Source organism: Moschus berezovskii, chromosome 6 (assembly GCF_049115385.1).
Source record: "Moschus berezovskii isolate FMDL1 chromosome 6, NW_MosBer_1.0, whole genome shotgun sequence".
Classification (NCBI taxonomy): Eukaryota; Metazoa; Chordata; class Mammalia; order Artiodactyla; family Moschidae; genus Moschus; species Moschus berezovskii.
This window is the reverse complement of record NC_142465.1, coordinates 67,513,002-67,527,845: the sequence shown is the minus strand read 5'-3', so window position 1 is coordinate 67,527,845 and position 14,844 is coordinate 67,513,002. Positions and strand designations below refer to the sequence as shown.

Genomic DNA, 14,844 nt, shown 5'->3' with positions numbered 1-14,844 from the left:
TAACACAATCACAGTGGCGTTATATTGATACAAATGAATTCAGAGGAGGGAAACTAGGTATCATCCACTAGTACATTTTCTTCTGAAATTTTGTCTAGTATCATGCCTACCATATTTTCTCTCCAGAGATATAAAATTTTTCAAAGTACATGGTACATGTCCTCATCAGGAACTGAAATTTATGAAACAGTGTATTGTGAATGCATTTCAAACTAAAAATTTCAAACAGTCAAGTTTAAAAACAGAAAAGTCTTTCAAAGATCATATGTTATTTTCTGTTGGAACAGAAAATTATGACTTAGTAAATCATTTATGAATATCTTCATGTTTTATTTTAAAAGTACTTAGCTTAGGATGTCATTCTAAAAATAGAGTAAGTCAACTTCTTTCATACCTCAAAAGTTAACTCAGCTTTGGGAAACAGGATGGTAGGACATAAACATATAACACATAACATATAAACATATAACATACATATAAACATATAACACACCCAGATGTATTTGCACGTTTATGGCACACAGGTTTAAGATGAACCCAGGCCAGCAATAGTGCATGAACTTAGCCTATTACTCATGTTACCTCTAGAATAAATGTGATTTTCAGACAGGAGACTGGGGAGAACCTTCCATTACCTTGCGACCTCCAAATGAAGCCACAGCCTCAACTCCAGTGCAGTACTGGCAACACCACCCGGAAAAGCTCATCTTCCAGTCTTGTGATTACAAAGCTTTTGTAAGTTACCCAGAACTTGGGCACCAGCAGCAATAGAGGGTATATTTCTAGCTTGTTTGCTTTTATATTGAAAGTATCCCCAGACATCCATCACTGAAATTCCTAAAATGTTTTCCCCTTCTCTTTTTTTCTTAAAGAAGCCTTCTTCAAAGGCTACTTGGAAATTCCAAACAAATGGAACTTTATAACCCTTTTAATCTTGTAAGCTTAAGGTCTGTTTTGCCTTCTTCTTCTTTATTTTAAATTAAATGTGATAAATTGCTATCTTTTTTTTCTTAAAGAAGTCTTCTTCAAAGGCTACTTGGAAATTCCAAACAAACGGAACTTTATAACCCTTTTAATCTTGTAAGCTTAAGGTCTGTTTTGCCTTCTTCTTCTTTATTTTAGATTAAATGTGATAAATTGCTATCTTCAAATGGAAATGACTGTAAATAGAGTACATATAGATATTTCCACATAACTCACCAGTTATCTCAAAAACTTTGGGTCTACAGCTTTATATAAATACCAGATTCTTTTCATTGTCGTCATTTGGATTATATTACTAGGCTTTTTTTTTTTTTAAGATAGGAGAGGGAATCAGGCTTAGCTGAGATTGTAAGTGATATGAACAGGTAAATGTTCAAAAGCTACCATCAGTTTGGGGGCAGGTGGTTGTCATGACTAGCAGGGAAAGTGGCTGAACCCTCAGCAGAACATTGAAACTGTCTTTCTTAAAAATAAATGTTTTAATTAGGACAAAGTTTCCTGATACCTTAAAAGATGAGGATTTCATATTTTCAAAAATAAGATAATGAAAAAATATTAAAAAAAAACAAAAATAAGATAATGAAAAACATCAAAAAGAAGATAAGGATTTCACCACAATCATCATCATTAATTTATGAAGATGTAAAGGTCCTGATTATCTCACAGCAGTTTAGTCTTATCATTTTGTGCTCTCTGCATCTCTTTAACTGCTTATGTCTTAAAGCACTGGACTTATTTCAGTTGTAATCTCCCCCAAAACTGTAAGACTGCAGTTCCTCCTTCTTCCTCCAAGACCCAAACACCAGATCCCTGAGCCTTTCTGAGCATGCTTTTTTGGAAGCCTTTGCTATTGTGCCTGTGCACAAACTCTTCAATCCGGGATCTCCTGGGTCTAAAAGACTGATTCCCAGCCGTTTTTGCAGAGTGCCAGGGTCTCCTTAGTCACATCCAGAAAACAATCATTTTAATACACTTTTTTAAAAAGTCATATTGAGCTGTTTCTTTTCTCTCTCTTTTTGAAGGAAAGTAGAGAAAAATGACAGATGGAAAGAACCCTATTGAAGTTTCAAAAGGTTGTGTGTGTGCGTGCTAAGTAACATCTGACTCTTTGTGACCCTATGGACTATAGCTTGCCAGGCTCCTCTGTCCATGACATTCTCCCAGAAAAAATGCTGGAGAGGGTTGCCATGCCCTCCTCCAGGGAGTCTTCCTGAACCAGAGATCGAACTTAAGTCTCATATCTCCTGCACTGGCAGGGAGGTTCTTTACCACCAGTGCCACCTGGGAAGCCCCTTTCAAAAGGTTGAATCAGGAGAGTCAATTGATAGAAAGGCAAAATAGACATTTTGCTAAAAATTTTTTGCCCCCAGCCAGAACTTGGAGTGTGTGTAACCATCTGTACTAAGGCAGCACTGGAGCCTATCACCTAACAGCAAAGTGACTGGTGATTCCTGGAAGGAGATACTACCATCCTTCTCCTGCCCTGTTCAGCCCCTCCAGTGTCAGTTTGCACCAAGGAACTCAGCTCCCTGGGCTGTGGAACAACTGAGAATGACATTTCCCCTTCCCGCATACTTCCAGCCCACTCTCAGGTGGATCCACCACCAGGCACGGAACTGAGAATGAAAAGGGTCCAAAACTTTTTCTCTGCCTAAGAGCAGCCTTTAATTACCTATGCAGCCAACTAAGTCCAAATGGGGTGTATGTTGCTTCGCTTCTCAGCTGTCTCATACAACCCTGTAATTACATAGATAGTGATGGGATTTATTTTTGCAGACATTGCTGCCTCAAAAAAAAGGGAAAACATTTTTAGATGGCCCCATTTTGCAGTTAAATATGATCTGAAAGATGGCATCTTTAGAAACTACTGCAGTTTTATTATAAAGAGCAATTTACAGCTTTCAAAACTGTGGTTAATTCTGCTGCATTCTCTGTATACATGCATTTATTTGTTAGAATTAGTTACTGTTAGTTTTTAAAAGTTATGCAGCAGCCTACAACCAGGAAAGCTGGCCAGTAGTACTTCTACAGTCTGCTTTTAAATTGCTACTCATATTTATGTTCTGTTTTTCATAAATCGTTGATTTATTTATTTATTTGTATTTCAGTATTTAGGTTCTATGCTGATAAAAGAGCTCAGGGGGACAGAATCAACCCAAGATGCTTGTGCAAAAATGCGGGTAAGTTTGCCAAACAATTTTATTTCTTGTCACTGAAATACTAAATACTGGGTATGGATACAAATTGCTGCTTTTCAAATTACTATTTTCTTCATCTGTTGATCTGCTGAATCACACTGGTGTTATATAAAAAGGTGTTTGGGTTTTGTTCATGTTTATGCCACTGTGGTTTGATTTGATGTCTATTGAATGCAGTTACTCTTATTTTTAAAGATTTAAAGTAATATTATATACATTGATCATCTTCAGATTAGGAGAAAAAGGACCTTTAGTTTACTGCAAAAAAAATATTTTAAGCACCCACTTGGCAGTCTGAGAATACTTACTGAAAAGACTGCCAACTAACTAAAAATTAACAAATGCAGGAATATTGAGAGCATATTATATAAAGCTAATATGTCTTAGGAGCTTCTTAACTATTCATTTTTTTAATATAAGAAAACCATACAACTCCATATTGAATCATGTAAGGACGCAATCTTGACAGAAACGGCAATTCCGAATGTCTGTGATTGGTGGCTGCTGGGTTCCAAGGACCCTGTATTAGTCAAACTGATTCTCACTGAGAGACTGCAGATCCAGTGAGCTTTTTCTTTCATGTGTCCATTATTCTTCCTCCATAGCAAATGTGTAGAAGCCATGGTGATATCTGACTGATGATACAAAGTAAGAATATCGGACTTAGTCCGCATAGCAAGTGACCAGTCAAATTCGAGATCATTAGCAAGTGAAACACTAACTTCTGTTTATCATTTATTTTATACAAGCAGCTTTGGTGGGAAATACTTAAAAGCATGTAATTTAACAGTCATTGCTCATGAAACACTAAACATGTATGAATCTTCATGATATTGATGCCTCTGTATGTAATGGCTGATTTGATATTTTGATGAATTCAGTAGCAGAAAGACTGAAACAGTTGTCCTTCTATTTGATGTAGGTATAGTATACTTAAATTGTCAGGACCAAGGAATCTTTATTCCAGGTACTGTGTTTAGATTTAAAAAAAAAAATCCCTGATATGTGCAGGAGCTCTAAGTTCTAGCTCTGTTGCTGCTTACTTGCCTTAGGAGTCACTTTTTAGTCATAATAATAACTGGTAAATTTACTGAGTAGTTCAGTTCAGTTGTCGCTCAGTCGTGTCCGACTCTTTGCGACCCCATGAATCACAGCACGCCAGGCCTCCCTGTCCATCACCAACTCCCAGAGTTACAATGTGCCAGTCTTCTGTGCTGAATACCTTGAGTGTTTGCTCATCTAATCTTTACCACAAAGCTATGAGATTAATACTGTTCTTATCCCAATTTTGTAGATGAAGAAACTGATTAAATAACTTTCCCAAGGTCAGACAGTGAATAACTTGCCAATCTGGCACGGGGTCTGTCTGACTCCAGAGCCCAAGCTCTTAACTACTACATACCCCTGCTTTTCCTGGGCTGCGTTTTCTTAGAAAATAAGAACATTGGACTAGATCCCATTAGGGTTCTTCCTGGTTTTATAATAATGGAAAACTTGTATTCTAATTATCTGTCAAAGAACAATAAGAAAATGGGAAAGGTTTTCAATCATCAAGCCTCAATAATTTTAGAGCCATTCAGGAACATGTCGAGGAAATTAATTTGGCATCTCTGATTTAATACTATTAACTCAGTTATCTGAGTCCAGCTACTTCAGTGCAGTAATGAGCATAAATAGCACAGAGGGCACAGTTGTTCAGTTCAGTCGCTCAGTCGTGTCCGACTCTTTGCACGCCAGGCCTCAGAGCACCATCTAAAATACACCAGATCTGTGATTTGAATTTCAGTCAATTTCTTGAAATGAAGTGGATCTGAAATTCCATTTGGACAGCAATAGCAAAACCATTTCAATAGTCTCAGAGGAGAATAATTTAGTTAAATGCTTGTCTGTTGCTTAAAATGAAAAAGCCATCTATTTAGAAGCCATTCTTCTGTTCTTTAGGGTATTTTTCCAGTTTGCTGCCCTTGGTGTTTATTTTGAGTAGTTTACATGAAAATAAGAACTTTATTGCTACTTGGGATATCACAAACCCTTACTTCCCATCTTGATTGAATAAATACCAGTCTTTGACAGAGTAGCTCAAGTTGCACTCACTGGGTTCATCAGAGCCTTTGAAAACCAGAAGTGCAAGTGTGATCTGCTATCTGGGACTACTGAATTGTGAACTGGAGCTCACTGACTGAAAATGCTGTGGGTCTCAGTTTCAGTTAATGTTCAGTTTGAACCTCCAGTTACTGTTCTCTCTGTTTTCAATATGGTGACATTTCAGCCAAAAGTCCCAGCAGAATCAGATCTCCCTGGGGGAAGTACTTTAGGGCAGGGGTCCTCAACCTCCAGCAGCTAATGCCTGGTGATCTGAGGTGGAGCTGATGTAAAAATAATAGAAATAAAGTGCCTTGGGCTTCCCAGGTGGCACTGGTGATAGGGAATCTGCCTGTGAAGGCAGGAGACATAAGAGATGGATTCAATCCCTGTTGGGAAGATCCCCTCGAGGAGGGCATGGCAACCCACTCCAATATTCTTGCCTGAAGAACCCTATGGACTGGGGAGCCGGGTGGGCTACTGTCCATGCAGTCACAAAGAGTCAGACCTGACTGAGCTAATGGGCACATACACACACAGTACCTCTCACATGTGCCAATTAAACATTTATTGCCCTAAGTTTTAAAATATCTCAAAAGGTGGAACATTTATGTTGATAAAGAAATAGTTTTAGGGTAGTTTTAGGAACCCTTAAAGAGTCTATAAGATTAGTACCAACTAAATTAAACCATTTAGGTACAGACATATGTAGTAATTTGGGGTACATTCCAGTGTGCTAACATAAATAAAAATTTTAGGGTTTTTTTTTTTAATTACATACTTATCAACTGTAAACTTTTTTCCAGAACACTTACTTCAACACATTCACTTTGCCTCAGCAGAAACCAAGCGTAGTTTTCCCTTCTCAGAAGCACTTGGAGTGTTTGATAGTTACAACTGGTTAATTTCTTTTTTTTTAATTTCTAAGTTTATCTAAGCTTGTTTGTTCATCTCTAAGATCCCCTTATTCCTGAAATAAAGATAATTCTACATTGCTCTCAGTGTTCTATTATACACCTATTATTTCAATTAAAAATATATCACAGTTAACTGGTGGTGGTAAAGAACGCGCCTGCTAGTGCAGGAAACAGAAGAGACACGGGTTCAATCCTTGGATTGGGAAGATTCCCAGGAAGAGAGCACAGCAACTCATTCCAGTATTCTTATCTGGAGAATCCCATAGACAGAGGAGCCTGACAGCTCATAGCGTCAGACACAACTGAAGCAACTCAACACACAGACACACACATTTATCAGGTTTCCCACAGCCCCCGCCCCAGATCTAAACCCTAAATAATGCCCATCTTAAAATGACCTTTTAAATTGTGTTTATTGGGAAAGAATCAATAGAAACTTGCAGGAAACCCTGATCATTTTTAAAGTAAAATTGCCTTTTAAAAAAATAAAAGCCTACAAAACTATCTATGCCTTGATATTGAGGTACACTTTTAGGAAGAATGATTTCTATGAATTATTTTGCACTTCTGTGGTACAACTTGGCTGCTTATTTCCTTTCCCATGATAGCTTTACAGACATGTCTATTTAAAATTAAAATTTTAAGACCTATCTTAGTAATATGTGAGAAGCTGTAATAGATCTCTATTTAATCTGAACACATTCATTTGGTGCTGCCTTTATGTTCCTGGTTGGGTTTTCCAGTTAAATGTGTGCTCAGAGACAGAGTCTTATTCTGAAAGGACTCCTGTGAGGAATCCTGGCTCTCTGGTCCTGAATATGTGCTCCCCTAACATGTTACACAGAGAGCAGGGAACCTTCCCTCTGTCACACCTCACATCATACTATGTAACATCTGGCTACCCCTGCCCCATGAAGGGGCAGGAACCATGTATACTGTATTCCCAGGGCCTGCTGTGTAATAGCTGCCTTAGGAGATGGTCGTGATGATTCCATAAAAGAATGCCTGTGAAGGGTCTAGTTCAGTAAAATCTTAAAACACATAGACCTCTTCCTCCAAATGTTTGAGAAATAAGTAAATTGATGGCTAGATTTGCTCTTGAATATTTCATTGTTTTTCTCCACCTCTGATGCCAGTGCCCCAGCCTTTGCCCCAGCTTTCTGTGTATTAATACACAGTATAAAAGAGAGTATTCAAACACCTAGGAACCCTGCACTCTTCTGTCCAGTTTTTTTTTAATATATTTATTTTATTATTTGGCTGTACTGGGCCTTAGTTGTGATATAGGGGAGCTAGTTCCCTGACCAGGGATTGAACATAGGCCCCCTGCACTGGGAGCATGGAGTCTTAGCCACTGGACCACCAGGGAAATTTCTTCTGTCCAATTTTTAAAGGTCATTGCCAAAAGGGAGAAAAAAAACAAAAGCGCACTGTGGATGTTGTATGTAATTTTCATTTTATATTTAGGGGAAGTAATTTGTTTCTGAACTGATTGGGAGTTGCCTCTTTTAAATGATGTGTCTACAGACTGAACTTTATAAAGCAATAGATTGTTTTGGCCTTTCAATTCTCTTTGGTATGAGTAGCTGCCACTTCAAAGATTCTAAGTACAGAGTTTGGTGAAATGAGGGATTTGTTCTGACCACATGAGGTTCCACTATTCCATTTTCCTCCCTAGACTTACTCATACCCTATTCCCCAACCCTGAATTTTGTCCCAGGGTATATGTATCAGTAATATACAACACTCTCACTTCCCTAATTAAATATGCCATTAGGAACACATCTGCTCCTGTAAGAGGTAGGCCGTTATATTCAATTTAGTACTCTGAAATCTGACTTTCTCTAATCCCATATTTGAGGCTTAGAATTGTTCATTGGTGTATGTGTTCAAGGAAATTTCCCTAAAAAAAAAGAAAAGGAAATATCTGTTTCAGCTACAATAAGGTAGAAACCAGCCTTTTTGATGTAAGAATGGAAATATTTTTTAATTATTTTTAAGTCAGGAATAAGCAAATCTTCCAGTGTGTTTAGATTTTGGAACCTCTGTTTCCTAAAGGGCTTAGTTTCACAGTCCCTTCAGGCTTCTTTTTGAGTCTGTACCCTTTCATTTATATGATTTCTAAACTTTCAATCTGGAAGCAATTCTAAAGTTGAATTTTCAAATATATAGATTCCCAAATAATTTCCTGTGCCTTGGTTGAAGTGTGAAGACCATCTTTTTTCCTATGCTTGCAAGGAAAGAAATGAACAGAGAAGGATTGGAAAGCTTGAAGAAAGTTAGATTTTAGAATCAGAAGGAAATGTTAAATTAAGAGTCCTCTTTCCTTAGGAGGCATTCAAACAGAAGTCATGTTTATATATATATAGGAGACGGCAATGGCAACCCACTCTAGTACTCTTCCCTGGAGAATCCCGTGGACGGAGGAGCCTGGTAGGCTACATACAGTTCATGGGGTCTCCAAGAGTCAGACAGGACTGAGCGACTTCACTTTCACTTTTCACTCTCATGCACTGGAGAAGGAAATGGCAACCCACTCCAGTATTCTTGCCTGGAGAATCCCAGGGACAGAGGAGCCTGGTGGGCTGCCATCTATGGGGTCGCACAGAGTCGGACACGACTGAAGCGACTTAGCAGCAGCAGCATATATGTATATAGAGTTTTATTTATTTATTCGTCTGTGCTGGGTCTTCATTGCTACAGGGCTTTCTCTAGTTGTGGTGTGAGAGCTCCTCATCATGGCGGCTGCTCTTGTGTGGGCCTTGTTTAGGGCCCTCGGTCTTCAGAAGTTGTGGCTTCCAGGCTCCCGAGCACAGGCTCAGTAGTTGTGGCATGTAGTCTTAATTGCTCCATGGCACGGGGAATTCTCCTGGAAATAGGGGTCGAACCCATGTCCCCTGCTTTGGCAGGGGGATTCTTTACCACTGAGCCACCAGGGAAGTCCCAGAAGTCATGTTTAGTCCTTCTGCCCTCATAAAAATCCCTTCTGTGAGGAATTATCTTCAGAAATACCTTCAGGGACTACATCTAAGAAAACAGGATGGGGTAAAAAAAAAAAAAAAACCTATAAACAACTGCTTTTTAAAAAGTTTCCTGTTCCCCAAGTTTCAGAGGAGAATCAAATTTTATCTTTTTCTCTCTCAGAAGTCCTGCACAAGGCAGGTATGTAGTGTGTGTTGTCAGTGTGTGTATTAAAAAAGCAACACACACACAAAAACAGTCACACTTCTAACCCTGTTGCCAAGCTTTCCTGAGTACTTCTTGCTTTGTGAGTCTTGTCCTTTCTTAGGGGTTTCCCCAGTGGAAGACTAAACCACCCAACCACCTTATCCCAGATCATCTTCATACTTCAGATCTCTTTATTTTTCATTTTTGTTTGTATTACTCTTGTTACTGGATTTTTTTCCCGTGTGACACCCTCATTGCTCCACATCACTGGAAGATTTTGTGCGCCTCTTCTGTCTTTAATTTCCACTTGTCTGAAGCTCTTTCTAAACATGGTGAGTCAGTTGTCTTTGATCCAGACATGTTGCTCTGCTGAATTTTCATTGTTGCAGCCATTTCACTGCTGTCCAGCATGTCGGCCCAGAGATTATTCAGTTATGCTCACAGATTCTGATTTTACTTCTGCCCTCCTTTGCTAGTGGGATGCCGTGCTCTGGAAAGCTAGCCATCCTCAGAGTAACAGTGACAGCCCAAGTCTATTGACGGTAGGCATGTGTCAGCTCACAGCAGCTCCACAAAGTAGATGCCATATTAACATCCCCATTTTACAAATGAAGTAACTAAGACAAAAAGAGGTTAAAATATCTAGCCACATAGTTTGAAAAAGGTGGAGGGAAGACAGGACTCCAAACATACCCTCTGGTGTTCTTACTGTAGTGAGTAGAGGCAGCCCTGGAAGAAGGAGCTCATCACTGGGTCCCTTCGTAAATTCAAGGTAACCTCCCACCAACACACACACACTCATCCTCAAGCTGTACTTAAACGTGATAGATTGAAAAAGCCCCTGTGTTTTTGCACATGTTTACAACTGGCTTTTCTCACTTAAAAAATCTTAAATTTTTTAAACTTACATTTGCTTCTTACGAAAGCAATATATATTCATTATTAGTCAACTTTCAAATAGAGATACAGAAAAGAGAAATAAAAACAACTGTAGTTTAAAAAAAAAAAAACTGTAGTTTTATCATCCCGCAGTGGTAAACATCTGTTAACACCTTGTTTGCATGTAATCCTCCAGACTGATTATACATTTGTAAGCATCTACAAAAAAAAATGGAAATATTATGAGCCTACTGTTTTAATCTGTTTTTAAATATATTTTGAAACAGTTTAATTCCAATAACTATTCATCCCCAATATTATTTGTGCCAGTTGAAAAAATATTCCAATCCGTAACCGAACTAAACTTATTTAACCATTTCCCCTGGTTGATCATTAGTTTATTTCCGTTTTTTTTCCAGTTATAACCAATACTATGGATAACATCCCTAAACCTAAGTCTTTTGCAACGGGTCTGATTATGTCTTTAGAATAAGCCACTAAACGTAGAATGAGTAGGTCAAAGGGTATACCCGTTTTGAAACTCTCGATAAGTATTGCCAAACCGCCTTACAAAAAAAGTGTTCCAATGTATACTCCGAGAAGCAGTCTACAAATATGTGTTGATGTTTGCTTGTCACATCTCTCAGGATGTGTTGGATGTGTTCCCAGTTGAGGGTGAGTTGGTGGCACTAGTGGTAAAGAACTTGCCTGGCGATGCAGGAGACTTAAGAGACACGGGTTCAATCCCTGGATCGGAACGATCTCTTGGAGGAGGGCAGGGCAACCCACTCCAGTATTCTTGCCTGGAGAATCCCATGGACCAAGGAGCCTGGTGGGCTACAGTCCATAAGGTCTCAAAGAGTCAGACACTACTGAAGCAACTTAGCACACACACATATGGGCAATTTCGATGAGCAAACACATCTCCACCATGACCCCTGGGCTTATTAGCTTCATCTGGTCAACATCTATTCTAGATATAACTCTAGAATCTGTCTTTAGGACCCGAACCCTTTATTTTATGTGCACAATGTTTTATTATACTTTCACAGTCCCTGAGGAACCATGGCCAAATTAAATAATACTTGTTAATTGTTCTGAAGACCAAGATCTGCAGCTAAGTGCTAACTAAGGATTTTTGGAAATCACTTGTCAAATGGAAATAGCGTGTTTTGATAAATTAATGTCTCTCTGAATTAATGTAAGTTGCAGCACAACTTTGTATGCATGGCAGCAGAGAACAGTTCTGACAGTGACTTTCAATCAAATTGATCAACTGCATTTTTAGAGCAGAAATTCTCAGTGTGGTCCCCAAACTGGCAGCATCAGCAGCATCTGGAAACCTGTTAGAAATGCAGACTCTTAGGCGCTACCACTGGCTTACTGTCTCGGTCTATTAGAGCCACTATAACAAAAACTGGGAGAAATTTATTTATCACAGTCCTGGAAGCTGGGAAGTCCAAGATCAAGGCCCTGGCAGGTTTGGTGTCTGGCAGAGGAACTTTTCCTGGTTCATAGATGGCCAGCCTTTCACCCTGCCATCTTGACAGGAGGGGCAAGGGAGCTCTCAGGTCTCTTTTATAAACACAATAATTCCATTCCTGGGGGCTTCTCAGGTGGCTCAGTGGTAAAGAATCTGCCTGCCAAGGCTGGAGATACAAGAGACACATGTTCAATTCCTGGGTCAGAAGATCTCCTGGAGGAGAGCATGGCAATCCGCTCCAGTGTTCTTGCCTGGAGAATCCCATGGACAGAGGAGCCTGGCGGGCTGCAGTCACAAAGAGTTGGCCACAACCAAGCACACGCACATGCACAGAGTCCCTTTCCTGAGGGCTCCACACTCATGAGCTTGCAATCCTGTGAAGGCCCCACCTCCTAATACCATCAGTTGGGCATTAGGATTCAGTGAATGAATTTGGGAGTAGGGAGTGCAAACACTTGGCCTACAGCACTTCCTGAATCAGAAACTCTAGGGGTGGCATCTAACAGTCTGTTATTTACCAAGCACTCCATGTGATTCAGATGCTCTCAAGTTTGAGAACCACTGCTTTGGTCCATGGGCAACCAGTAAGAGCTGCCGTGGAGATAGACCCTCCTGGTAGAACATTGTGCCACAGTGCCTGGAAACCAGGCAGGGCTGGAGGAACAGAGACTGAGGGCATCACTCTGTGCCCTGCAGACTCGGCCAGGCTGTGTTCTTTACTCTGACAGTGCACACAAGAGCCGAATCTTAGGCAGGAGGGCTGGTTTAAATGGCTGCTGCTTGCTGCACTGTCTGTTCCGGTCACACGGCCTCACTTAGGCTCTGTATTCGCTCAGCCTTTGGGTCAGGGTCCTTGTGACCAGAAAAGCCCTTGTAAGGTCATTTATACCCTCATTTCCCGGCCAGATGAGACTTACTCCAAAGTCACTAGGAACAGATGAGAGTGACAGTATGATTAAAGAGCAGAGGGGGAAACTTCTCATGTCTGCCTCTAATGATTCTTCTGCCCTCTCAAAAGGCTTTCCTTCCTATCCTGGTGCTGGCAGTTGGAGCCAGTTTCTGTTGCCAAGGCCTAACCCTCTCCTTGAAGCTGAACTATCACGAGATCTGTGAATTGTTTGCCACCCCACAGGAGTCTCTGTCTTGGTGCATCTCTCATCACGTCCGTGGTTCCCCCGCCACGTTCTTCGGAGGCCTCCAGGCCTGGCTCGGGGCATCTGGATTCTCCGCAAAGTGTTCTGAGCTCTCCACATGTTGAGAGGCTGGGACTGCAATTCTTCTCTGTAAAGCTGGCTACCTACTCATTGCTATACAGTAATTCATTTGCTCATTCCTTTAACAGTCATAGATTTCAGCAGCTTTTAGATTGATTCCTGTAAAATTGCTGGTATTTAGCCATTATGACCTTTAAAAAAAAAAAAAATGGCACCTTCGTAAGTTTCACCTGAGACCATGTGCTAATCATTGTAGGACAAATCTGGAAAGGTGGGGGGCCATCGTCACGGAAAGGGGTGGGCCTCACAGGGAAGCAGGCAGCCCCACCCCCACCGCGAAGGGAACGAAGAGGTGGAAAGTAGCCCCTTCAGCCAGGAGGCCAGAAACTGACCAGAAAGCGACTCGGAAACTGAGCTTTTCCCAGAAAGTGACCTTGAAACTGAGCTTCAAAGGCTAAGAGTTCATTTCAGATGGCTAATTTGCAGTCTGCTTTTTCTCTCTTAACAATCCCTACAACTTAGTTGGTTTTGCCAAATACAAAAATCACTACAATATTGCTTGTTTGGTGTGGTTTTTTAATCATTTGAGAGTCACTTGGGGCTCCCAAACATAAAAGTTTGATTCTGTTTTAATTCACTTGCTGAAACTGAATATAATAATTAAGCGTTGAAATAAGGGAAGTATTATATGGCAAAATTAATAGCTATGACTCAGCGCTGGCTCTCACTAGAAAGCATTCTCAGGGTAGCTGTGTGTAGGTTAATATATGCTATAAGTTTTATGGCAGTAGACCATCGAGAAATCTGTGCCAGTCTGTGCTTAAAATACCCCCTGGCAATGATCGGGTTTTGTAAGAATGAGGGGTCAGTGATATTCTCCCTGTGGACTCTTCACTCGATACTGACTATGAGGCACAATTGATTCCTATTAGGAGCATAAATGTCACTCTGGACCCAAACCTAACATTGCATCTCACAACTGACATGCTCCTAGTCTCAGCTCTAAATTTCTTTGTTCTCGTTTATCTGTGAAAGTCCTGCTTTGAGATCCGTGTGTGCTAAGTCACTTCAGTTGTTTCCAACTCTTTGCAACCCCATGGACTATAGCCTGCCAAGCTCCTCTGTCCATGGGATTCTCAGGCAAGAATACTGGAGTGGGTTGCCATTCCCTTCTCCAGAGGATCTTCCCAACCCAGGGATCGAACCCAGGTCTCTTATGTCTCCTGCATTGGCAGGTAGGTTCCTTACCACTAGTGCCACCTGGGAAGCCCCGCTCTGAGATCCAAGGGCTCCTGTAATTGCAAAAAAATATGTTCTCATACTGTTGATTCTGCATTAGAAAATAAGAAACTATTTTGCAGGTGTAAGGCTAGAAAAGCTCAATGGCAATTTCTGACTTGGTACAAATATTCCAAGCAGTTCATAAGCTGTACTTTAAAAGGAAATGAAAAATGTTTGAAAAAAAATTAAAGATGGTTGTTACTACTTTCCTTGGTGAATCCAAAAATCCCTCTTTAAAAAAAAAAAAATGCTGTAAGAGTGTTCAGTTACTTTTTCTATTACAAACAGTATTTCAGGGGCCTGCCCCCAGATAGGAAATTGTGATCCCTGTTCTGTATGATGCTTAAAAACAATATAAACCCAAGCGCTAAAGAAAGGACTGGCTTTGAATTTATTCAGTACTTGCATTTTATTATAGGTTTCAGAAAGGTAACATCTGTATATAACTAAATACTGTTTCTCTTGGAATAATAAAAGGATGATAATCTTAATTGGGGAAATTGTGAAGAAAATACAATGAAATATCACTATGTTCTTTTAGCTTTCAGTGGGAGAGCAGGATGCTGCAAAGGTGAAGCTAATTTGGGGCACTACCCATGAGCATACAGCTGATTAGGTAGGCAGAGGTCCTCATTACA

The 14,844-nt window shown here is 40.2% G+C and overlaps 1 protein-coding gene across 13 annotated transcripts in view; it reads left to right on the top strand.

Annotated features, from left to right (window-relative positions):
• Positions 1–14,844, top strand: part of LOC129535755 (ankyrin repeat and sterile alpha motif domain-containing protein 1B) — a 414,902-nt gene that overhangs the window by 350,697 nt on the left and 49,361 nt on the right. For all 13 annotated transcript variants that reach the window (XM_088837143.1, XM_088837142.1, XM_088837141.1 and 10 more), the window contains 2 exons: positions 607–735; positions 3,093–3,164. In XM_088837143.1, the coding sequence (XP_088693269.1) occupies positions 607–735; positions 3,093–3,164 (201 nt within the window). The remainder of the gene's footprint in view (positions 1–606; positions 736–3,092; positions 3,165–14,844) is intronic.